Source organism: Gobius niger (genome assembly GCF_951799975.1).
Source record: "Gobius niger genome assembly, chromosome: 8".
Taxonomy (NCBI): domain Eukaryota; kingdom Metazoa; phylum Chordata; class Actinopteri; order Gobiiformes; family Gobiidae; genus Gobius; species Gobius niger.
The window spans coordinates 35,166,438-35,191,729 of record NC_136859.1 but is presented as its reverse complement, the minus strand read 5'-3'; the positions used below and the strand labels follow the sequence as shown (position 1 = coordinate 35,191,729).

General features: G+C 45.2%; 1 protein-coding gene across 1 annotated transcript in view; it reads left to right on the top strand.

The window, feature by feature from the left end:
• notchl (notch receptor, like) overlaps positions 1-16,501 on the top strand; it is a 51,976-nt gene extending 35,475 nt beyond the window's left edge. Inside the window, exons 7-12 of the mRNA XM_079562230.1 lie at positions 1,074-1,135; positions 5,370-5,493; positions 10,086-10,183; positions 10,730-11,049; positions 15,722-16,209; positions 16,243-16,501. Of these exons, the coding sequence (XP_079418356.1) occupies positions 1,074-1,135; positions 5,370-5,493; positions 10,086-10,183; positions 10,730-11,049; positions 15,722-16,208 (1,091 nt within the window). The 3' untranslated portion in view covers position 16,209; positions 16,243-16,501. The remainder of the gene's footprint in view (positions 1-1,073; positions 1,136-5,369; positions 5,494-10,085; positions 10,184-10,729; positions 11,050-15,721; positions 16,210-16,242) is intronic.
• Positions 16,502-25,292: the final 8,791 nt, after the last annotated feature.

Here is a 25,292-nt window from a genome sequence, read left to right as displayed (position 1 = left end):
AGCTATCACATAGTTGTGGCAAAAGGGAATGTGTTTTTTTTTGTAAATTGTGCATTAATTTTAATGTTGCAGGACAACAGCATTACTGTTGTGAAAGTGAAGACATGACTTTTTAGAGTGAGACACCGTTGCCTGTAACAAGCAGAAACAAGAGTGAACAGAGAAAAAATAAGCAGAAAAAGAGTCCAAAAATGATCACACTATCAAAGTGCATGTACACCATAAGTACATGTGATATGATGATGCAGTGGTTAGCGCTTTTACTTCACAGCTAGAAGGTCCCGGGTTCAATCCCTAAGTCAGACGGAGCCTTTCTGTCTAGATGTGCATGTTTTTCCTGTGCCAACATAGTTTTCCTCCTGTTTCCCTGACAACTACAAACAATAGGCTGCTCATCAGCACAGAAAGGCTTCGTCTGACTTAGAAATTAAGTGTGATCATTTTTGGACAATTGTTATTTTTCTCTGTTCACTCTTGCTTCTGCTTGTTATAGTCACATGTAAGAGTACCTGTACTTACATGTGTAATTACTTTCACTATACAAAATAAAGAACAATCAATAAAAATGCCCGGAGTTATGTCTTCACTTTCACCACAGTAATACTGTCCTGCAACATTAAAATGTATGCACAATTACAACGTTCCCTTTTGACACAACTCTCTGATAGCTCAGCACCATTAATTGTTCCGTTTCATTCATACTGTATTGGCTTGACAGTTTTGTTATGATTGTATGATGTCACTTTTGAATGAAATAAATAAAAAATGAAAATGAATACTTTTACTACACCACTGACGTAGTTACACATTGTTACATGTTGTACTGCATTGTTACACATTGTTCCCCCTTGTTAAACTTTGCACTGCCTTGTTACACATTCTTCCCCCTTGTTACACTTTGTACTATCTTTTTATACTTTGTTCTCCCTTGTTACACATGTAAGAGTACCTGTACTCACATGTGTAATTACTTTCTTGTTACCCGTACTTACACCTGGAACGCGGGCTGTATTCTGAAGCGCTACCGACTGCGGTAAAAGCAACAATCCATAACTCTAACTTTGACTCAACAGCTCCACCTCGAGGCTGGGAAAGGAACGCCATGCCTCCGCCTCTGCTCAGCCCTCCACAGCATGTACGTCCACCTTTTCACATGTTTCACACAAAGCGGGGCAGAAAAAGAGTTTAGGGAATGCAGCAGGGTGGGAGCGCTTCACTGAAGGGAATGAAATAATTGTCAAAGACTCTTTATTCGACATAGGCACGCAACAGACAACAAGCACACAAACCTGACCTGAAAAAAACTTTTAGAAAAAGACAAAAAGTTAGAACTACATCACTACATCACTTTATCTGACTTTATCTGAGGAATAGATCCCAAGAGGACTAAGGATGAATAAATTCCCTTCTTTTGGTACAAACAACAGATTTTAAAAAGAAATGGGAGGCCATTCTTAAAAAATGTTCGCTGCCAAAGTGCAGCGACGGGAACTACGCATCAAAACTTTTTAGCACATAAGCTAAGCGGTAAGAAACCGTCACACTTGAAAACACCCTCCGAGAACACATTGACGAACTATCGCAGTCCTTGACCCGCACCAAATTGGAGCAATATAGCGTGACCTGCAAGACTACCACGAAAACACTGTGTATTCCTGGTATAAGCGGCACTCCAGAACAAAAGTTTACTTTGTGATAAAAGCACCACAGAAGAACACTCTTCTTCATCTTATTCTTTCAGAACTGCTCCCAAAAATCTAAATGGAAAAATTGCCACTACCTGTTTCTGTAAACTATTTTCAATGTTTGAAATTGTAAATCTTTCACAACTCTATTTAATTAGAGAAAAGTGTAAATAATAATTACAAAGGTAAAAAATGATTGCGAAGCGCCATCAGCCATTGGAAATACTGGAAATATAATTTCTCTTTGTGCGCAGTCAAATATTTCAATAGCACGCTGGCCTACAGGTACATTTACTTTATAAACGTGTGTCAGAAACCAATAGTTCATAAATTTGATTATAATATGGAGAAATGTATCCGTAAAGTGAAATTTCATTCGCTAGGCTGTTACCAAATGGTCTCCCATCCAAGTACCGACCAGGCCCTTCCTGCTTAGCTAAAAAAAGGTCTGACGGGATCAGGCATAGCAAAGGTGGTATGGCCACAATAATAATAATAATAATAATAATAATAATGCATCGGTTTTATATAGTGCTTTTCTGGACACTCAGAGACGCTTTACATTGCATTATTCATTCATTCCATACTTGGTGGTGGTAAGCTACTATTGTAGCCACAGCTGCCCTGGGGTAGACTGACAGAAGCGAGGCAACCACTTACTCACTCACTACATTCGCTAGGCTTCCTGGTGTCCCCAATACAATATATGTATATATATATATATATATATATATATATATATATATATATATATATATATATATATATATATATATATATATATATATATATATATATATATATATATATATATATATATATATATATATATATATATATATAAAACGCTCTGAGGAAGGCTTATGCCGAAATGCGTTAGCGTTTACTCTATGTTGTAACCAAATACCCTTTACATTTTTTCTACAATAAATATATAATCTTGTCTTAATTTTACTTTTTTTTTTTTTAATGACATTTACGGCCTTAATTGTGGCACATCTTTTGTTGAATGAGATTGGATGCCCCATGGAAACACTGTATATTCAGAACAATTTCTTCAGAAACACTCTCCGAAAGCAGCATTTCCCGTTTAAGAGTTAAAGGGCCTATATCATGCAAAATCGACTTTTTGGAGCTTTTAGCCATGTTGTTATGCTATCTCCTTATAAAAAAAAAAGTGTTTTTTGGCTTCATTCACGCAGTTCTCAGCAATCCTCCTGAATCCTGCTCTCTGAGCAGCTGCTCCGCCCTCTCCTGGTGAACGACTGACCTGCTCAGTTGTGTCGTCACAGCGGAACGGAAGTGCTCGACGTCTGTAATATAATGTTTCAATTCTATGCTTATGGCCTGATTTTAACAGCTTTTTCATTATTTCGGTTGTAAGAAAGAAATAAAGGGAAAAAAAGAAGAAAAAAAAAAAGGATGTGCCGAGGTGCTTCCAGGTCAGCTGGGGCCAAAACAAATGAGATGTCATGTTTGCGCTGCAGCTGTGAAGATGGAGCTCGTTGTAACTTACTCTGGACACACCTGTTCATTTTTCTTACCTAACGATAATGTCACGGAGAAAAAGAAGCGCGTTTGAGGCCACTCGTCAGAAGTTGTTTTTTCTCTTCGGGATTCAGCGACTATCAACAAAATAGTGTTTTTCTGTGACTGTCACTGATGGATGTTTGGTGAACCTTCGCCAGAATCAAAGTGGATTAACTTTTATAACCAACGTATGGAAGCCCGTTTCCGCCATGTTAAAAAATAAAAGCCCAACAGGAAGTCGAAATTACGAGATTTAAAGTCATAATTTTGTGTGTTTAAATCACCAAATTTCATGTTTAAATCTCGAAATTACGACTTTTAAACTCATACTACGAGTTTAAATCTCGAAATTACGAGTTTAAATCTCAAAATTACGACTTTTAAACTCGTACTACAAGTTTAAATCTCGAAATGACGAGTTTAAATCTCGAAATTACGAGTTTAAATCTCGAAATTACGTCTTTTAAAACTTTTCAGATCCGTGATCATAGACGTCGGTACGGTGGGGACAGCGGAACCACTGGTGCAGATGTAAACAAACAGTCATGGAGGATTAACTTCATCGTGTTGTGAACCGGAGCTACAGCAACTCTGGGACTTTTACAAAGACACACAGAAGTGTTTATTTTACCTCAACACCCAGGATTAAAAGCAGTGACAAGAAAACTCATTAAAAATGGCTGTATCCACTATAGGAATGTATTTAGGCCTTGATGATGCATGGGCATTCCCAAAGCTAATGCTACGATCGTAGCATCATGAACTTCGATGAACTTCGGATGATCATGATCATGTGAAAATGGGAAATATGCATGAATAAAGGTCAATAAAACCACGGTCTACATAAAGCATCCCTTTAACAACGATCACACACTGAGCTGGGCTGGTTGATTTTGCAGTTTATTTCTCACACTTCATGTACAATTGGCCGTAGCCGATTGCTTAGCACCCGCAGCTAACTAGCTTCTTAGCAGTTCTAGCATCCAGCTCCAATAATGGATCTTGTGGAATTAAGAATTATACACTAAAAACGTCAATAAAGCCGGTAACCACATAATTCAGCCTTGAAGATTATCACACACTGGGTCGGGATTGACGCATTGGTGGTTGATTGCAGACTTTTTTTTTTTTGTCAACAATGTCGCCGATTGCACATGCTAACCGGGCAAACTAGCCATTGTCCACCGGCATCGCCCTTTTATCAAGCGGGTAGACCATAGGGGGGGTCCATAGGACATGGCAGAGGCAAAGAGGCACGAGTTTGCCCCAAAATAGCAGTTGTTTTTCAGGCATGATACGATTCCAAGATAGGGCTATGCCGGCTAGATCAAGCTCCACTGTTCAGACCGCATCAGACAGGAAAGAGAACGGCAAAAACATCCGGATTTTCAAAGTAAAATAGGGCTGGCGTCTATGATTACGGATCTTAAAAACTCGTAATTCCGAGTTTTAAAAGTCGTAATTTCGAGATTTAAACTCGTAATTTCAAGATTTAAACTCGTAGTATGAGTTTAAAACTCGTAATTTCGAGATTTAAACTCGTAGTATGAGTTTAAAAGTCGTAATTTCGAGATTTAAACTCGAAATGTTGTGTTTTAAACACAAAATTATGACTTTAAATCTCGTAATTTCGACTTCCTGTTGGGCTTTTATTTTTTAACATGGCGGAAACGGGCTTCCATACCAACGCAAGTCCCATAATGTAAAAACCCAATGGACCAGAGCGGTGAGTTTATCAAAACATGCGTTAGCTTGTGTGTTAGCGTGTGTGTTAGCGTATTAGCTTGTGTTTAGCCATTTATGAAGCTGTGTTGTTGTTGTGAAGTAACTTCACTTATTGCTGTTTATTTATATTACGGTAAAGTTGTATGTGTGGAGAGAGGGGGCGGAGTTAACTGAATCGAAGCGTTGTGTCTTCCGGGTTTGAAAAATACCTCCAGAAAACACTTATATTTATCACAAAAATGAGTGCTCTATAGTGGTAGAGGTACAATATATCATATAAATGCCTATACTTAACTTTGCAATGGCTAAAATAGCATGATACAGATCCTTTAACGCTGTGTTAAAGTAATCCACTCCACATTTATGAATGAACTGTTGTATGATGTGTAGGTGTGGTCAGGTGTGTTTGATGTGTATGTCTGTGGTCAGTCGGCAGAGTGGTGTGGTCCGGACGGCTCGGTGGTTCTAATCCGCGCAGTCAGGAGTGGACTGGACCGAGTGGTGCTGGAGCTGCTGAGGGCAGGAGTCCCAGTCAACAATACAGACCACACAGGTAAGAGGTCCACACCAACACAGACCACACAGGTACGAGGTCCACACCAACACAGACCACACAGTTAAGAGGTACACACCAACACAGACCACACAGGTAAGAGGTCCACACCAACACAGACCACACAGGTAAGAGGTCCACACCAACACAGACCACACGGGTACGAGGTCCACACCAACACAGACCACACAGGTAAGAGGTCCACACCAACACAGACCACACGGGTACGAGGTCCACACCAACACAGACCACACAGGTAAGAGGTCCACACCAACACAGACCACACGGGTAAGAGGTCCACACCAACACAGACCACACAGGTACGAGGTCCACACGAACACAGACCACACAGTTAAGAGGTACACACCAACACAGACCACACAGGTAAGAGGTCCACACCAACACAGACCACACAGGTAAGAGGTCCGCACCAACACAGACCACACAGGTAAGAGGTCCACACCAACACAGACCACACAGGTAAGAGGTACACACCAACACAGACCACACAGGTAAGAGGTCCACACCAACACAGACCACACGGGTAAGAGGTCCGCACCACCACGGGTAAGAGGTCCACACCAACACAGACCACACAGGTTAGAGGTCCACACCAACACGGGTAAGAGGTCTGCACCAACACAGACCACACAGGTTAGAGGTCCACACCAACACAGACCACACGGGTAAGAGGTCCGCACCAACACGGGTAAGAGGTCTGCACCAACACAGACCACACAGGTTAGAGGTCCGCACCAACACAGACCACACAGGTTAGAGGTCTGCACCAACACAGACCACACAGGTTAGAGGTCGGACCAACACAGACCACACGGGTAAGAGGTCTGCACCAACACGGGTAAGAGGTCTGCACCAACACAGACCACACAGGTTAGAGGTCGCACCAACACAGACCACACGGGTAAGAGGTCTGCACCAACACGGGTAAGAGGTCTGCACCAACACGGGTAAGAGGTCTGCACCAACACAGACCACACAGGTTAGAGGTCCGCACCAACACAGACCACACAGGTTAGAGGTCTGCACCGACACAGACCACACAGGTTAGAGGTCTGCACCAATACAGACCACATAGGTTAGAGGTCGCACCAACACAGACCACACAGGTTAGAGGTCGCACCAACACAGACCACACAGGTAAGAGGTCTGCACCAACACCGACCACACAGGTAAGAGGTCTGCACCAACACAGACCACACGGGTAAGAGGTCCGTTCCAACACGGGTAAGAGGTCTGCACCAACACAGACCACACAGGTTAGAGATCCACACCAACATAGACCACACAGGTAAGAGGTCTGCACCAACTCAGACCACCTGTCCATTTCGTGCTCGAGAGTTTTGAGCCAGTTGTTGCTCATGGACCTTAAAACAGCTCTTTACGAGCTCAAACCCACCACACCCACAACCTTGAGATTGTTCCAGCCAGATTAAGGAAGGAATCCTCTGACAGTTTAGGGCCCTGGCTCGTCTCCTTCGTTTTCACACCTGCCGTTCCTGTCCACAGTGTTGGAGAAACTTGCCTTCTTCAAGCTTCAGTCACAGACAAGGTTCAGTCGTGATTTAGAGCCGGACACAGCACCAACTCTGTGCTGTTGAGCGTGCAAAAATTAATATTGCTTTTTTTTTTTATATATATATATATATATATCCATATACACTGCACAAAGTAATCTTGTAAAAGTAAAGTTTTGTTTTCTTGAAATACGTACTTTTGTCCTTGATTTGAGAGTCTTATTTCTGTAACTCTGTCCATGGGGCAAGATATTTACACTTAAATTAAGATAACAGAAATCACTGCACTCAAAACTTTACTTTAAATCAAACTGCTGTAGTTGTTTTATCTTTATTTAAGGATAAATGTCTTGCCCCATGGACAAACTTCTTGAAATTGGACTCTCAAATCAAGGTCAAAAGTACCGTATTTTCCGGACTATAAGTCACACTTTTTTTCAGTTTGGCTGGGGGTGCGTCTTATACTCCGGAGCAACTACTGTGTGATTTTTTCCCCCTTTTTTAAAAATTCAAAATACTTTCACGTGCCGCTAGAGGGCACTGCAGGCTAATCGAGCAGCAGAAAGAAAGTTTGGAGAGAGCGAGAGACCCGAGGTTAAAGTAACATGTGCAATAATCTCTGTATCAGCTGCACTTTATTAACTCTGAGTGATCTTCTTGAACGCCGACTGTAACAAGTGAATTTCTCCTTTGTGAGATCAATAAAGGATTATCTTATCTTATCTTATCTTACAGCAATGAAGTAAACAAAACAAGCTAATCAGGGGCTAAAAGCTAGATGGCCACAGCTAAAGGAACAAGTTTGCTGATGAGAGCTTGAAAACATGGGAGAGGCATGTCAACGGTGCAGTTACATCTCCGTGCCAGGTAGTTTCCAAGGCGATTGATTTGGGTTTTCAAGAGTTTGTTATGTTCTTCATGCTATAGTTATCTAAACTGTTTATGTGACATTAACATACCAGACACCTATTGTTTATGCTTCATGTTATTAACCATCAATGTGCTATGTTAGCAAACTGTACGCCTATTCAGCCTGTTGTTTTTTCTTCATTAGGCAATGTTTGACAAGTGCGTCTAATACTCTGGAGCGACTTATCTATGATTTTTTCTTCTTCATTACGTATTTTTTGGCTGGTGCGTCTTATACTCCGGAGCGACGTATTACTTATTTCAAGACAACTTTTTGCAGTGTACTTAGCCGCAGTGCTGGTGCTACTAGACCTGACAGCTGCCTTAGATACCGTGGACCATGCTTGTCCTCATCTCCAGCCTCCAACACTTTGTCGGACCTCCACAACACCAAATCTCTTCTCCTCAAGTGTGCTGCAAGACTCTATTTATGGGCCTGTCCTCTTCTCTGCGTACATGCTGCCACTGGGACAAGTCCCCTCCACTCTCAGCATCAGTTCTATTTATATACTGATGATGTACACTTTTACCTCCGTGTGATCCCGAGTGTCTCCACAGCCACGTCCGTGAAATCAAAACGTGGCGTTCTCAAAACTTTCTCCACCTCAACGAGGGAAAGACTGAAAACATGATCTTCAGCCCGGACTCACCCCACAGCATACCTTGCTCGTCTACCATAGTTCTGTACAGTTGTAAAGAACTATGGGCCACTTTTGGCAATGGCCTTGAGATTGAATAGCAAGGCAGTGGCATTGACTTAATGAGGTCGCAGGAAAAAAAAACAAAAAAAATCGTCACTCCAATGCTTTCTGAGTCAGTGCAGGACAAATTAGATCCCTATCAGTTTGCCTACAAGCAGGCAAGGAATAACTGAAGTGAACGCTGTGAACGCTCTCACGCACACCTGGATGATTTTGAATGATGTTGTGTTTTAAGGGGCTCTATGGCAACTGTGAAAACCAAATTTCTGTTTTTTTGCACACAATACATTTTTATCTTATCAACAAAACACACTCCATATGTGAACACAAGTCTCTGGAACCTGTTTTGAATTTGGAGTGAATGGGGCAGATGGACTGACTCCGTGTTTCCACCTCCTCTTTTTGTCTCTGTACCTGTCTCTCCATGATTCCCCTTGTGTCCTGGCTCCGTCCAGCTGTCCCTCTCTTACCGCGCCCGGACTCTGAAGGCGTCTAAAGCACTGTCTCCTCGTTGTCTACCCTCCGCTCATCTCGCCTCTAAGCTTTCTTTTCTCCACTTGAATTGGCTCGTTGGGCGATATGGCTACGCTAGTTCCGCTAACCTAAAGTTGCTTTTTCATTTCCTATGGAGATTGTCTTAAGTCGCAACTAGATAAAGCTGAATTTACTTCAAGACTTTGGTAATGTTTCATGGGCAAGTTATGTCAGTAATCCACTCATTTTTATAGACATGTTCTGGTAATGGCAGGCAGATAACAATGAACTGTGACAACAATCCTGACTATCTTAAGGAGCTCAGCCGTTTGTTACACATGCTACGATGTACGGCATCATGTCTTTGGTGTTTTGGTTTTCTCATATGAAAACTCTTTCCTTTCTTTTTTTAATCTGTTCATTCTGATGCTCCTACTCTATCTGAACTGCCCCAAACACAACCAAATTTGATTCATCCTTATTGTACACATTTTTATGCTAGTGGAATCTGAAGTACCCAGGGGAAACCTAAGCAGACACGGGGAAAACATGCAAACATCACACAGATAGGTCCGTCCGTAGTGACTCAAGAGCGCTGGGCCACATTATCACAATAAAGTATAAAAAATATAGACAAGAAATTCATTTCATTTGCAGTTCCTTTATACATTTGACAATTCATCAAATTATAATGAGCCCATCTTCTCTGCTGAGGTTTTTACATCCTACATCAAGTATTAAAAACGCAGTGAGTGATCGTCTATTTGGAGCTCAGAAAATATGATTATTCGAGTGAGTCTAAGCTAATCTCTATAGAAAGGACAGGTCAGCGGAAATAGCAGCATGGGCCAACAGAGTTTGCTCCCTTCTCTTCTGGGTTTTCTTATGGGATGGTTGTTGTGGCCATCTGATCCTTTGCCTGCCCCCTCCTCTTTCTCGTGTCCCACCTGCTCTCATGCTCGCTGTCTCTCAGGGAGGTCGGCGCTTCACTGGGCATGCTCAGTAAACCACCTGTCTCTGGCGAGGACGCTGATCCGCTATGGAGCCGTGGTGGATCTGCAGGACAACAAGGTATGAATGCTTCATTCCCATGTCCAATGAGTTTTGTTGTCCAAAGCTACAGATCACTCTATTGTGCTTTTATTTACAGAATTACTCATTAAATGACTTATTTCTGAGAACATAAATCATAAATGTACAAAACAATTTGCAAACTCAGCTGATTTTTATATGGATACACAGTGGGAGGAAAGTATATGTGAACACTTTAGAATTTCTCACATTTCTGCCTAAATTAGTCATTCAATGTGGTCTGATCTTCATCAAAATCATAAGAATGAATATTGAATGTCTGCTTAAACTAATACCACCCAAACATTTTATCATATTTTTATTGGCCATGTAAACATTCACAAGACGGGAGGAAAAAGTATGTGAACCCAGGAATCTCGCTGAACTTCAACAGTTTTGTAATTCAAGTCAATTGATTTTATTTGTCAATTCATTTCACAATGAATTGGAATAGTTCATTCTCTCGTCCTTGAAAGTCCATCCTAAAAAGTCACATGACTGAAACCATCTACCTCCTACAGTTAGCCACTCTTTTTTCTCTTTCAGGGTGAAACAGCACTCTTCCTATCGGCGCTCCACGGTTGCTATGACACCGCCAGGCTCCTCCTCCTTCACGGGGCAATCCTGGACCTCCGGGACAGACGGGGACGGCATGCGGTGGAGGCAGCGCAGGAGGGCATGCACCACGCGCTGGTGGAGCTGCTGCTTGCTCATCAGATGCAGCGGAGGCCGGTGGAGAGCAGCTGTGACACTCTGTGGGACGACCGGGTGGCAGTGTACCCCTCCTCCTCCTGCTGGGGCACCGCTCAGGGCCTGCCCGGGCGGAGCGCATCCTTCTCTGGTGGAGTTGCCGCCTTGCCCCAAAGGTTAGCGCATTTTTGTTCAGATCTCATGTAACTGAGTGATTGTCACAGTTCTTCAGTATTTCATTAATATTAAACTAGGGATGGCCAAAACTAAAAATGTTCTTGATCGACCACCGAGCCTCATTAGCCAGTTGAAACTAGCCTGGTTATACCAGACCCTTGTACTCACTTCGTTTCGTACAAGGGTCCGGAACTTCTCAATTGAGCTCCGTTATCAGGTGGGAGGGGTGAACTCCTTTGAAACCATTGGATCTAATTTTCGCTATAGCGTTTGTAATGCGCCCGAGTGAGTGAAGCAGCTATCAAAACTCTTGGGGACATTCCTTGCACATTCCAAAGCTCCGATTTTAATTTCTGGATTTTTGGGAGCCGAGCCAGGACGGATTGAAGAGCTTCCATTTATTTCGTATCCGCCGCCATTGCCAAACTACAACCCGCAAATCGGCGCAAATGCTTGACGTCACCTAAAGCCTCCCCCCTTCGCTGAATGGTAGGTAGAAAGTCAACCGATGTAACGCGGCCACTGAGATCAAGCCCAGACGTACATAGATAGATAGATAGAAGATACTTTATTGATCTCACAGATGGAGAAATTACATTCGATGAGAGAGCATCCGGCAGCAGCACCCATTCATGTAGGGTAATTACAATTGACCGGAGTTTACGGATAATGTCCATAATGAGCGGGCTGAGGCAAGGAAGGCAGAGCTTGACCAGTGCAGATGGGATGGGGTCCAGTGGGCAGGTTGTGAGGTGAATTTTATTGAAGTGGTTAATGAGGTCAGATTCTGTGATGACTGATAGGGAGGAGAGAGTGGTATGAGATGGAAGGGATGAGTCGGGTTGAGGGTCTGTACTGGGAGAGATGTTCATGGAGAGCTCTTGGTGAATGTTGTCAATTTTGGATTTAAAGTAGTCTATGAAGTTATTGCATTTGTCTGTGGTGAATGAGTGAGTGATATTGTCAATGGGTTTGAGTAGTTTATTGACTGTGGCAAACAGAGTCCAGGGGTTGGAGGATCCAGAGTGAATGATACCAGAATAAAAAGCTGTGCGGGCAGATGTGCTGAGTGCTGATCTGTAATGATGACTGTGGTCCTTGTAGGCTTGTAGGTGTACAGTGAGTCCAGTTTTCTAATGTCGGCGTTCCAGTTGTCTGCGTTCTTTTTGGAGTTTGTGAAGTTCGGGGGTAAACCAGGGAGCAGAGCGGGAGAATGTGACTTTTGCAGTTTCAACTGGTGCAAGAGTATTGAGGCTGGATGTGAGTGTGTGATTGTAGTGAGCTACTAGGTCGACGGTGGAGTTTTCGGGGATGCTGGGTATGGAAACTGTGTTTGCAATATGGGAGGAGAAGGAAGTGAGACAGAGGGACTTTAGATTTCGGTTCGGCTAATTGTAAGTCCAGGATGAATTCGTTGAGTATGGGGCTTTTATTGTTGAGGGATCTTGTGTTCAATAGTTCAATCTTGAGAGTCTCTTGTTTTAAAGGGGGTGATGCGGAAATGGGAAATGACCGGAGGTTGAAGTGGTTCACGTGACGTTGGCTCGGATTACGTTGTGTGTTGCTGTAGAGACGCAGGGACGCAGGGACGCGGAAGAGAAGCAGTGAGGAGGTGTTTTGTCGTGGCTGTTATTCCCGGTGGATATGTGGATTAAGTTTCTGCGGGAGCCTCTGTGGATGTAGCGGTGGCGTTGAAGTAGTCCGAAGGTTTTTATTTCAGCGGTGAGCTCCGGAGTAGGCGATGGATAGCGGTTTAGCTGGAGTAGATGTTTAGTTGAGTACCGGAAAGCCATGAAGTTGATGGTGGAGTTTTTCAACCGTGGAAACAGGATGGAGAGCAGCAGAAAAACCAGGACCAGGTACTGCATCATCTGGGAGGGAAGGTTGAGCCGTCTTGGGCCAGGAGAATAGCATAGCCGCCCGAAAGTGCGGGTGTAAACCCGAACCACACGGGTCGGGTCCCTCGGTAGCAGAGATGTGCAGGTGGACAGGTCCAGGTAAGTGCTCCCGGCCTTCTCGCTCTCGTCTCCCCGATCGCCTCATGCTCGTCTCGGGGCTGACTTTACGGGGAGCGGCCTGTGCTTCTTCCGTGATTAGTCCGAGTCTCATTTCTCTGCTACTGTACCCTGGTTTGGCAACAGGCTTTGATAGATATGCTAAAAGCTGCGGGTGCATTTAGATCGCTTGTGATTTTGGTGCGCCCTTTTGCACGGGGGGTGCAAAAGGGTGCATTGCAACCTAATTTTGAAATGTTTGCACCCCTTAATTTTAATGGCATCCCAATGTACACTGCTCACAAAAACTTAGGGCACACTCAAAAAACACAATGTAACTCCAAGTCAGTCACATTTCTGGGATATCAGACTGTCCAGTTAGGAAGCCATGCTTATTGTGAATCAATTTCACTTGGTGTTGTGGAAATTAAACAGACAACAGGTGGAAATGAGAGGCAATTAGCAAGATCACTCCAAAAGAGGAATGGTTTTGCAGGTGGTGACCACAGACCATTTCCCTGTCTTCATCCTTTGTACCGTATTTTTGGAACACTTTTGCATTTGTCCAGTGTTCTCACCACTAGAGGTATCATGTGGAGGCATCTACAACCCACAGAAGTTGCTCAGGGAGTGATGCTCATCCAAAATGGCACGTCCATTTGTGCTGTGGCAAGAAGGTTTGCTGTGTCTCCCAGCGCAGTGTCCAGAGCATGGAGGAGATACCAGGAGACAGGCCAGTACAGCCTGGGGGGGGCCGACCGAGGTCAACAACCCAGCAGCAGCACCGCTATCTGCTCATTTGTGCACGGAGAAACAGGAGAAGCACTGCCCGAGCCCTACAAAATGACCTCCAGAGGGCCACAAATGGGCATGTTGGTACTCAAACGGCGTCCACAAGTTGGTTGCTTACTGCCCAACACCGTGCAGCCCGATTGGCATTTGCCCGAGAACACAGCGATTGGCAGATTGGCCAATGGTGCCCTGTGCTCTTCACGGATGAGAGCAGGTTCACCCTGAGCACATGTGACAGACATGACAGAGTCTGGAGACGCCCTGGAGAACGTTCTGCTGCTGCAACATCATCCAGCATGACCGGTTTGGTGGTGGGTCAGTGATGGTCTGGGGAGGCATTTCATTGGAGGGCCGCACAGCCCTCCATGTGCTAGCCAGAGGTTCCCTGACGGGCATTGGGGACCGGGATGAGATCCTCAGACCTATTGTAAGACCATATGCTGGTGCTGTGGGCCCTGGGTTCCTTCTTATGCATGATAATGCATGATAATGGCAAGAGTGTGTCAGCAGTTCCTGCATGATGAAGGTATTGATGTTATGGACTGGCCTGCCCGTTCCCCAGACTTAAATCCAATAGAGCACATCTGGGACATCATGTCTCGGTCCATCCATCAACGCCACGTCGCACCACAGACTGTCCAGGAGCTGACTGATGCTCTAATCCAGGTCTGGGAGGAGATCCCTCAGGAGGACATCCGTGGTCTCATCAGGAGCATGCCCAGGCGTTGTAGGGAGTGCATTCAGGCATGTGGAGGCCACACACACTACTGAAGATGATACAGACTCGTTCTGAGGAATTTCTACAGAATTTGGATCAACCAGTGACCTGATTTGTCACTTTGATTTTGACTATAATTTGGGATCCAGACCTCCAGGGGCTAAGAATTTGATTTCCATTTATCATTCTTTTTTTGAGTGTGCCCTAAGTTTTTGTGAGCAGTGTATTTTAATGGCGAGAAACTTTTGAAACTTGGATGGATCAGTTTGTTCTGGAGCCGGTGATGAGGTGCGCATTTGTGTTTTCTGGTTATATTTAGTCTGGGGACCACCAATTCATTCTCTCATAGGAGAGGTGTGGTATAGCCGTTTATTGGGCACTACGAATGTCTATCTATCTGCAGTAGCCATAGCCAATCGTATAATCGTATCAGATGACGCATGACGTACCAGCTGTAAAGCTTGTTTTCTGGCAACATATAGCCTACTTTCAGGAGTTATAATGCTGTAGCAATGAATGACATAAACCGAGCGTCATATCTTCTGTTCTCTTAGTAAGTAGATTTGACAACAGGTCTCAGAGCCTCTATACTGTTCACAAACCAAAAATGACAAAGAAATTGACAAAAATACGTTGCGAGAATGCGGCGCTGAGCCAGGATAAATGGCGCTCACGTCTGACACAAGGTTTATTTTTTAAATGGTACAAAACTGTCGGCTTGTTGATTATGTGATTATGACTGACTGATAAAAAATAAAAAGCGATCTGAAGCACAAGGGAGGCACAGATCATTGTTCTGTGCCTCCCTTCCTCCTGTCTGAGCGCTGCTCTCTGCTGCGCTGCAGGGCCGGTGGGCGGAGCGTTGAAAACACACGATGAACTAACACGTTCACAGGGCATGTTCATTTTGGATTTAATTTATTAATTTAAGCTAATAAGGCTTATTGGGACAAAACCAATGATAAGGACCCTGGCAAGGCTTTGGTTAAACAAACTATAATACAAATAAATAAAAGGTATGTAGGGAAAACGGCACTTCAGGGCATGGAGCAAAAGGGGCAGGGGCTCAGGGGCTGTTTCTGCGTCGTAACCCAGCAGCACAAAACCTGAACCAAACGAAGCAAGTCCATTTTCAGTGCAAATAAACTTCTCTTTTGTTTTCGTCAGTGATTGGTCAGCTGGCAGAGCGCAGTATCCTGCCCCTCACACCTGGAGGCCTCAAATCAACCAATCAACAACTGCACTGGTCCCGCCCAGAATCATGGGCCGCTCACCTCGACCAATCAGCACTCTGCAGGAAGTGACCTCGGAAGACGAGGACCGCGAAAGGCCACAGGACATCTCACGGGCCATAACTCCTCATTTCCTGTTCCCTCAGCCCGCACCCCGCCAGCGCTCCTTCTCCTGTACCCAGCATGCCCTTCAGCGCCGCGGAAGTGCCCCGCAGCCTGAGCCCAACTATGTCATTGTGACGCCACCAGCCACCAATGAGCTTGTGGAGAGGGCAACGTCGCCTCCAGTGGAACCCAACATCCGATCGCACCCTGAGAATTCACACAGGGAAGAGTCAGCAGCCACAAGCCCCGCCCACTCTGAGCAGAAGAGCAGGGAGCAGCTGCAGAGTCACAGCGACGCAACACAAACCACACTTTGAGCGGACTTTAGACAACACGTTTACACGAGCCAAGAGAAACATTGCTCAAATTAATCTAGAAATGAGACACATTTTGTTAAAATAAGCAAAGAAAAACAATCTACCAGAAGAAGTATTGTAGCACTTAATTCATTTTGGATTGTACTGGTGCCAATCAAAAACCTGCTCCTAATGAGTACCTGGACACAATAACGCCTCATTTTGCAGTGGGTAATAAAAGGATGGACTTGGATGAGGACCTAGCATATTTCAGTGGCAGATTTTTTTACTTGGCAAATGAGAATTACTCAAATTGAGGTTTTTTTTTGACATTTCAAATTTTGACATTGACCGCCCCTGATGTGTCAGATCCACGTCAGCTTCAGCTGTATACTGATATCTCTGATTGTCTTGTTATTACGCACCCTACCCTTAAGTTCAAAGTGAAATAAATCACTTAAAGTCTTACGCGTAACTGCAGCTTCTATATTAAGCTCGTGCATGACGGCACTTCAGACCCGAATTAACACCTTTTTGAGTGACAGTGCAGGATTTTAGAGGCAGTTGTGGTGAACAGATCTGAGCTCATTCTACACATTAGGACATGGCTGGAACATGTAGGGGGATGAAAATACATAATTTTTACATTTTCTAACTCTGTGTAGTCCCTTTAATTAAAGCAGTACTAAGTAACGTGTTTACCTTAATAAATCCTTCCCGTAGTCCCTGTGGGGGTAATACAAGTGTTTATGGGATGATTGGAGGGTCTTTCATCTCCCCCTGGTGTCTCTGGCCAGAAAATCATGTTTGCAACTTGACTGCCACCGGTGCGGAGCAAGCAATACACACTAATGAAATCACGAAGAAGAAGCTAACATGCTAACGGGCAAAGCTAACTGCGGGCTAACGTCACTTTAAACAGTATTTACAGCCAAGTTTGAGTGAAAAAAAATATTTCCATTGTATCATTGGATGCACAGTAACCCTCTGTCCCTTCACCTTTCCTGTCTACTCTCCAAGACAATTAATAAGTTAAAAAATCGTAACTTGCTACTACACCTGCAGTTGCACTTATGGCCTCTAGGGGGAAGAGTTACTTAGTACTGCTTTAAATACTGAAAAAGTTTCAATGGCTTTTAGTTACAATTTCTCATATACTATAAACTATAGGGAAACATAGAATCAATGTTATATTTAAGGTTTAGTTGAGTTGAGTTTACAGATTTATTTATTTGACAGGGACATGTAATCAGCATGAAAAGGTGCTTTGTACCAGACTTTAGCTCTTGAAGCTAATTTCCATCTGCAGTCCCCACATACTGTACAATTACAAAACAATGTGCAAAAAACATAAAAAATACAGTTCAATATATTTACAGTATTTACATTTTAGTTTAAAAAAAAAGTACATTTAATCAAAGGGAAACGTGTTCCTCTATAGTCTATACCCACCCCCTACCCATCTCAGATGTAAAGTTTTTTTCTTTTTTTTCTTTAATTCCTAACATGTCTATGGGCGTTTTCACACAGGCTCTAGTTATGTCGACCAAAAGGGACTTTCGGGCCGAGAGCGGCACTTTAGGGTCAGTGTGAATCCAACTGCAGCACGTCAAGCCGCTCTAAACAACCGCTCCGAGTGCGGCTGAAGCAGGTGGTCTCGGAGCGGCCTGACTGCGTCGGAGCTGGTGCGGCCGACCTCTGGTGAAGTATTCTGGCTTTGATGCCTCTTTTTTGTGCGAAGACATTATGAATACTTGCTGCATGAGGACGTTTGGACTACTGCTCTGATGAGGCGAAATGGATAAACTTTAAATTATCAAGGTACTCCTCTTTTCCCCGTCTTTCCCTTTCTTCTGCTGCAGTGACACTTTCCTCTTCATGAACTGATGAAAGTTCATTTCTCCTCGCTTCGCATCTATCACCCTCACTGTATTTAACCATGAGGGAGAGGAGTGTGCATGTACGTGCACGTGTCGGCACATTGACAGGTTGAAAAACCTGAAAATCATTAAAAAATTGGAACGACCAAATCATTAAAATTTTGACTCTCCATATAATTTCTATAGGGGGTGCTATCACTCCCCAATTTGAATTTTCCCAAATGAAAGTGTTTAGGACTGGGACTTTAACAACTGATAACAAAATGTAATGTTTGTTTGTATACTATATTTTACCCTTAGGGAAATTTGTCCCGGAAGGGCCCGGGGACCCTTCTCCATGATGTGGAGCCAGGCTGATGGTCAGAATCACCTGGCTGGAGGATTCACCTACCCTCATAGTTTTACTGTTTGAGCGAGATGAGTGCCGACACATGCTAACGTTCACAAAAGGCAACCAGATACGTTTATTTGTTTATTACTTACCCTTCCTGTGACCAGGAACATTTGCGCTTCTTCACCTGATGTATCTTGGCATCTGTAACCCATCCTGAGATAAAGCAGTGATAGTCCGGCTTCACCGGTGTATGAAGAGGGATTATGGACCACATAAATGCAGATAGATGTCCGCAAACGTTACGGCGAACTTTCACTGGTTTTAAGTGGCGTTAAACAGTTGATAAGGATCAAATCCGAAGGTTTCGATCTTCATTGTGTATCTGTTCAGCTCCTCTGCTGTCAAGTGTGCAATTGCTGGGTTGCAGGTTCTAGAATGTGATGATGTCATCGGACCCAGCGGGGGGCAGGAGCCAGTTTTTCCTATTAATAACATTACACTTTCACAAGTCATAGCTAAAAAGAAAATATATGAATTTAAAAAATGATCTTTAATATCAGTCACTGGGTCCAAGATCTCTCTGTACAAGACCAAAAATTTCCTCAAAACCAAAATATTTTTTCCTCTATATAATAGTATAAGCCTTTAGAATGCTGTGATGTCACCTGCAACCCAGCAATTTGTTGAAGTAGTATTTTGAATTCAACTAGTTGAGACGCAGATAGATACTGTTGCATTAGCCAGCGGTGTTCAAAATGGCGGCTAGAACTACAGAAGTCACGTGACTGAAACGCATGTATACTGGCTAGAAACTATGATTAAGAAGTCAGAATAGGGGCCAGGAGGTCAATCAATGATAGCAAATAGTGAAGCTTTTTGATTTCTCCATTTGGGACAGGTAAGAGACAGCGTTTCAAACAAATTAAACTTTGAATTACTTTTGGGATTTAGAACAAGATTAGAGTGAGATATCACTACAACTCCTCCACCTCGGCCTGTGCTAGAAAGCAGTCTGAAAATGGATATAGCTAGGAGGGTTAGATTCATGAAGCCTAACATACTGTAGTCATCCTGCTGAAGCCACATTTCATGACTTGCCTTCCACCCGTCTGTGACCTATACGCTACCATCAAAAGAACACATTTCTGTGTGCTCGTCAAAACATTTGACGGAGGACAGTGGCTACCAAAACGAACAAAATAAATATACACGGTGGTGCAGCCTCACAGCTAGAAGGTCCCAGGTTCGATTCCCACCTGGGACGGGGCCTTTCTGTGTGGAGTTTGCATGTCCCTTCCGGGTACTCCAGTTTCCCCTACCACTAAAAATATGTACAATATGTGTCTTATATGTCCCTTCTGTGTTTCTGTATGGCATGCAGCTCAGCTGTGTGTTGCAGGTAAGCCGCCCTGCCCTTTGTGTCATGCTTTCATACTACTGTTCTGTTTGTGCTGAGGTCTGAAGGTGCGTACACATCAAACGCTTTTCAGGCGTCAAAAACGTGCCTAAAGCCCGTAGTTAGACGCTTGTCACAAATGTCACCAACGCTCTGGCCGCACGTCAATGTGTGTTCGTAGCGCTACAACAGGCATCGTCGAGGCCCAAACACATTCACAGTGTAGATTCAACCACTGATATAAGTTTTCTCTTCGCCACTTTTAATCCTGGGTGTTTAGATAAAGAAACACTGATGTGTGTCTTTGTAAAAGTCCCAGAGCTGCCGTACCTCCCGTTCACAATGAAGCTAATCCTCCATACTTCTTGACATCTGCGGGCCGGTGTCCGACTTTATCTTACTGGCAGATCAACTTACTAGCATGACAGCCAGCTGTGTCTCCTCAACACCTGACGTGACTTCACGTCGTCTCAAAGCACGGATGTAAATAATGTAACTTTTGCCACATTTGAGCGTCTTTTTATATGTCTTCAAAGAGCATCGCTGCTGCGCTAGCAATGTGGAGCTTTTGAGGACAGCACCTCAGCGCATATGCCTAATGCAGGGGTGGGCAATTAATTTCATAAGGGGCCACATGAAAAGCCTGAATTGAGTCGGAGGGCCGCATCAACAATAACTAAAACTTACATCGGGATAATATATGGTGTGTATCGCCAGGGTCCATAAAGAAAAGCTCCAAAATAAAAAAACTTTTGATTGGGAAAATACAATGAGGACTTTTTGAATCAATGATAATAATGAGCCCGACAGGACTGTAAGCCTCATAAAAACGGCTCACACTTATTGCACTTTACAAGCCTGTGTCACAAGTCTCTGCTACATTATAGTCAATATTCATTCACTCCACACTCCGTGGTAGTAAGCTACTATTGTAGCCACAGCTGCCCAGGGGCAGACTGTCCATTTCCCACTTGCAAGTCACACAATGTGTTGTTTATATCCTGATTTCTTATTATGTCAGTTCCCTCTGCTGGACACCTGTGGAATCATTTCCTTTTATTCTTATTTAATCTGCCCCTAGTGGCTGGAGTGACATTCTGGTAATTAAAAAAATATCATAACTCCGCACAGGAATGGGCTTATGAATTTATGCTCTACAAGTTGTGGGCCGGACTGAATCATCTCCGTATATTTCTGGACGTATTTTGCCCAGTTCTGGCCTAATGGAACATTCTGCAAGTTGATCTACCAAAGCTGTTCTCTCACTTGTTCGCTCATATGAAATGTTTATGCACTGTCTGATGATTTATGCTTTATCGATCTGTCAATAAACTTATCATCCTCTGTACTTAAACTCTAGTTTAGGCTACATGTACTATTATTTGGGTTATTTTATGACTTTAAAACTGTATGTTTTACTCCTTTCATTGTATTTTGTAGGACAGTGCCTTCATTTGTTCAACAGAGACAATATTTTGGAACCAAATCACATTTTTATTGTGGTAACAGGCTATTGCTGTAATCAGTAAAGAAAGGAGAGAAATCATTGGGTCAATAATGTTAGCTTGCAGATGCAATAACAAAGTAAAAAATAACATTTGTACCGTCAGGGTCTTCCCTGTTTCCTAAATTCAGCAGCATCTTTCTGTCAACTTCACTAAAACAAAAGATCAACACTGATGTCATTAATGTGTAAAAATCAAATGTTGTAATTCTGGGCTAATAATAATAATAATAATAATAATAATAATAATTAATACGGTCAAAACTAGTCTGGAATGACATATACATGCAACAATGTGTTAATAATGGTGCCATAACTTTTTTTTTTAAATTGTATTTGTCCTTTATTTATCCCGGATAAAACTCATTGAGATTAAAAATCTCAAGAGTGTCCCGGCCAAAATTCTTTAAAATTAAAAAATGCAATAATTTGCCACAGAAAGTAAAAGGTACCCGTAATACATAATTATGAATAAATTATATTGTTACTTTACAGCCTGCAATTGCATCTTTTGGGTAGCATGTAACTGGGATTAAATGGCCGTATCGCCTTTGCTATGCCCAATCCTGACAGACCTAAGAAGCATGAGTGAGGTTAAGGTAAGGTTAAGGTATACTTTATTAATCCCTGTAGGGGAATTCATTCTCTGCATTTGACCCATCCTTGGGTTCGATTCCCCCGTCCCCGGTGGGAATCAAACCCGGACCTTCTAGCTGTAAAGCATGAGCGCCAACCGCTGTACTACCGTGCCGCCGAGTGAGTGGTGCTGGTCTGAGGGGCCGATGGCGCAGACTGGTTGCCTCACTTCCGTCAGTCTACACCAGGGCAGCTGTGGCTTCAATAGTAGCTTTCCACCACCGAGTATGGAGTATACGAATAGTGCAATGTAAAGCGTCTTTGAGAGTCCAGAAAAGCGCCATATAAAACCAATGCATTATTATTATTATTAAAGGCACTTGAAACACAAACCTGCGGGGGCTGCTCCTCCCTAAGTTAACCGGTCCGGTTCTGTCAAATTACCCCTATATTGATCCATCTCTCGTCTTTTTCTGAAGAGGAAATTATTTGTTAATATCTCAACAGTCCTTGGTATCGGACACCAAAAATCCATATTGCTTATAAAGATTTGCTGTGTGAGCAAGGGACAGAAAAAAGTTATGTGAATCATGTTTTTGGGGCCTAAAGTGACTCCAACTCCAACAGAGTGTAAATATCCAGATTACATTATAAAGTAGTGTCTGTACAGAGGGTATTTGCTTGCTGTGTGCAATCTGAACAGTGGAGCCTGATCCTGCCCGACTCTGACAGAGCTCAAAATTGCCAAATCGTCATTGTCGAGGATGGAAGTACAACACACAAGGACCGTGACGTCGCCCGGCATGGCGCAGCCGGGGCCCCACCCTGGAGCCAGACCTGGGGTTGGGGCCCGAACGCGAGCGTCTGGTGGCCGGGTCTCTGCCCACGGGGCCCGGCCGGGCCCAGCCCGAAGGGACGACGTGGGCCCGCCCTCCTGTGGACCCACCACCCGCAGAGGGATCCGTAGGGGTCGGGTGCGGAGAGGACTGGGTGGCAGTCAGAGGCAGGTGCCTCGACGACCTGGTCCGCATGCACAGCTTCTGGCGTTCGGGACATGGAACGTCACCTCGCTGGGGGGGAAGGAGCCTGAGCTTGTGCGGGAGGTTGAGAGATACCGACTAGATATAGTCGGGCTCACCTCCACGCACAGCTTGGGTTCCGGATCCCAACTCCTGGAGAGAGGCTGGAGTCTCCATTTTTCTGGAGTTGCCCGCGGGGAGAGGCGGCGGGCTGGGGTGGGTTTGCTCATATCCCCCCAGCTCAGCCGCCACGTGTTGGAGTTCACCCCGGTGGACGAGAGGGTCGCGTCCCTACGCCTTCGGGTCGGGGACAGGTCTCTCACCGTTGTTTCGGCCTACGGGCCCAACATCGGTGCAGAGTACCCGGCCTTCTTGGAGTCCCTGGGAGGGGTACTAGATAGTGCTCCGACTGGGGACTCCATTGTTCTGCTGGGGGACTTCAACGCCCACGTGGGTAACGACAGTGAGACCTGGGAGGGGGTGATTGGGAAGAACGGCCTCCCCGATCTGAACCCGAGTGGTGTTCTGTTATTGGACTTCTGTGCTAGTCACAGTTTGTCCATAACGAACACCATGTTCGAGCACAAGGGTGTCCATAAGTGCACGTGGCACCAGGACACCCTAGGCAGGAGGTCGATGATCGACTTTGTAGTTGTGTCGTCTGACCTCCGGCCGCGTGTCTCGGACACTCGGGTGAAGAGAGGGGCTGAGCTGTCAACTGATCACCACCTGGTGGTGAGCTGGATCCGCTGGCAGGGGAGGAAGCCGGTCAGACCTGGCAGGCCCAAGCGTGTTGTGAGGGTCTGCTGGGAACGTCTGGCGGATCCCTCTGTCAGTGGGGTCTTCAACTCCCACCTCCGGAAGAGCTTCACCCAGATTCCGGGGGAGGCGGGGGACATGGAGTCAGAGTGGACTCTGTTCTCCTCCTCCATTGTCGATGCGGCTGCTCGTAGTTGTGGCCGTAAGGTCTCTGGTGCCTGTCGCGGCGGCAATCCCCGAACCCGGTGGTGGCGCCCGGAAGTAAGGGATGCTGTCAAGCTGAAGAAGGAGTCCTACCTGGCCTTGTTGGCTTGTGGGACTCCTGAGGCAGCTGAGAGGTACCGGCAGGCCAAGCGTGCTGCGGCTCGGGCGGTCGCGGAGGCTAAAACTCGGGTCTGGGAGGAGTTCGGGGAGGCCATGGAGGAAGACTATCGGTCGGCCTCGAAGAGATTCTGGCAAACCATCCGGCGCCTCAGGAGGGGGAAGCAGTGCTTCACCAACACTGTTTACAGTGCGGGTGGGGGGCTGCTGACCTCGACTGGGGATGTCGTCGGGCGGTGGAAGGAGTACTTCGAGGACCTCCTCAATCCCGTCGTCACGTCTTCCAATGAGGAAGCAGAGGCTGAGGACTCGGAGGTGGGCTCGCCCATCACCGGGGCTGAAGTCACCAAGGTGGTGAGAAAGCTCCTTGGTGGCAGGGCTCCGGGGGTGGATGAGATTTGCCCTGAGTACCTTAAGTCTCTGGATGTTGTAGGACTGTCTTGGCTGACACGTCTCTGCAACATCGCGTGGCGGTCGGGGACAGTGCCCCTGGATTGGCAGACCGGGGTGGTGGTCCCTCTCTTTAAGAAGGGGGATCGGAGGGTGTGTTCCAATTACAGAGGAATCACCCTCCTTAGCCTCCCCGGTAAGGTCTATTCCGGGGTGCTGGAGAGGAGGATCCGGCCGATAGTTGAACCTCGGATCCAGGAGGAACAATGCGGTTTTCGTCCTGGTCGTGGCACACTGGACCAACTCTATACCCTTCATCGGGTACTCGAGGGTTCGTGGGAGTTCGCCCAAACAGTCCACATGTGTTTTGTGGATCTGGAGAAAGCGTTCGACCGCGTCCCTCGTGGTGCCCTGTGGGGGGTGCTCCGGGAGTATGGGGTCCGGGGCCCTCTGCTAAGGGCTGTCCGTTCCCTGTATGACCGCAGCAGGAGCTTGGTTCGCATTGCCGGCAGTAAGTCAGACCTGTTCCCGGTGCGTGTTGGTCTCCGCCAGGGCTGCCCTTTGTCACCGGTTCTGTTCATTACTTTTATGGACAGAATTTCTAGGCGCAGCCAGGGGCCGGAGGGTGTCCGGTTTGGGAGCCTCAGAGTCTCATCTCTGCTGTTTGCGGACGATGTTGTTCTGATGGCTTCAACGAACCAGGACCTTCAGCACGCACTGGGGCGGTTTGCAGCCGAGTGTGTAGCGGCCGGGATGAGGATCAGCACCTCCAAATCCGAGGCCATGGTTCTCCACCGGAAAAAGGTGGCTTCCCCTCTTCGGGTCGGTGGGGAGTCCTTGCCTCAAGTGGAGGAGTTCAAGTATCTCGGGGTCTTGTTCACGAGTGGGGGACGGATGGAGCGTGAGATCGATAGACGGATCGGTGC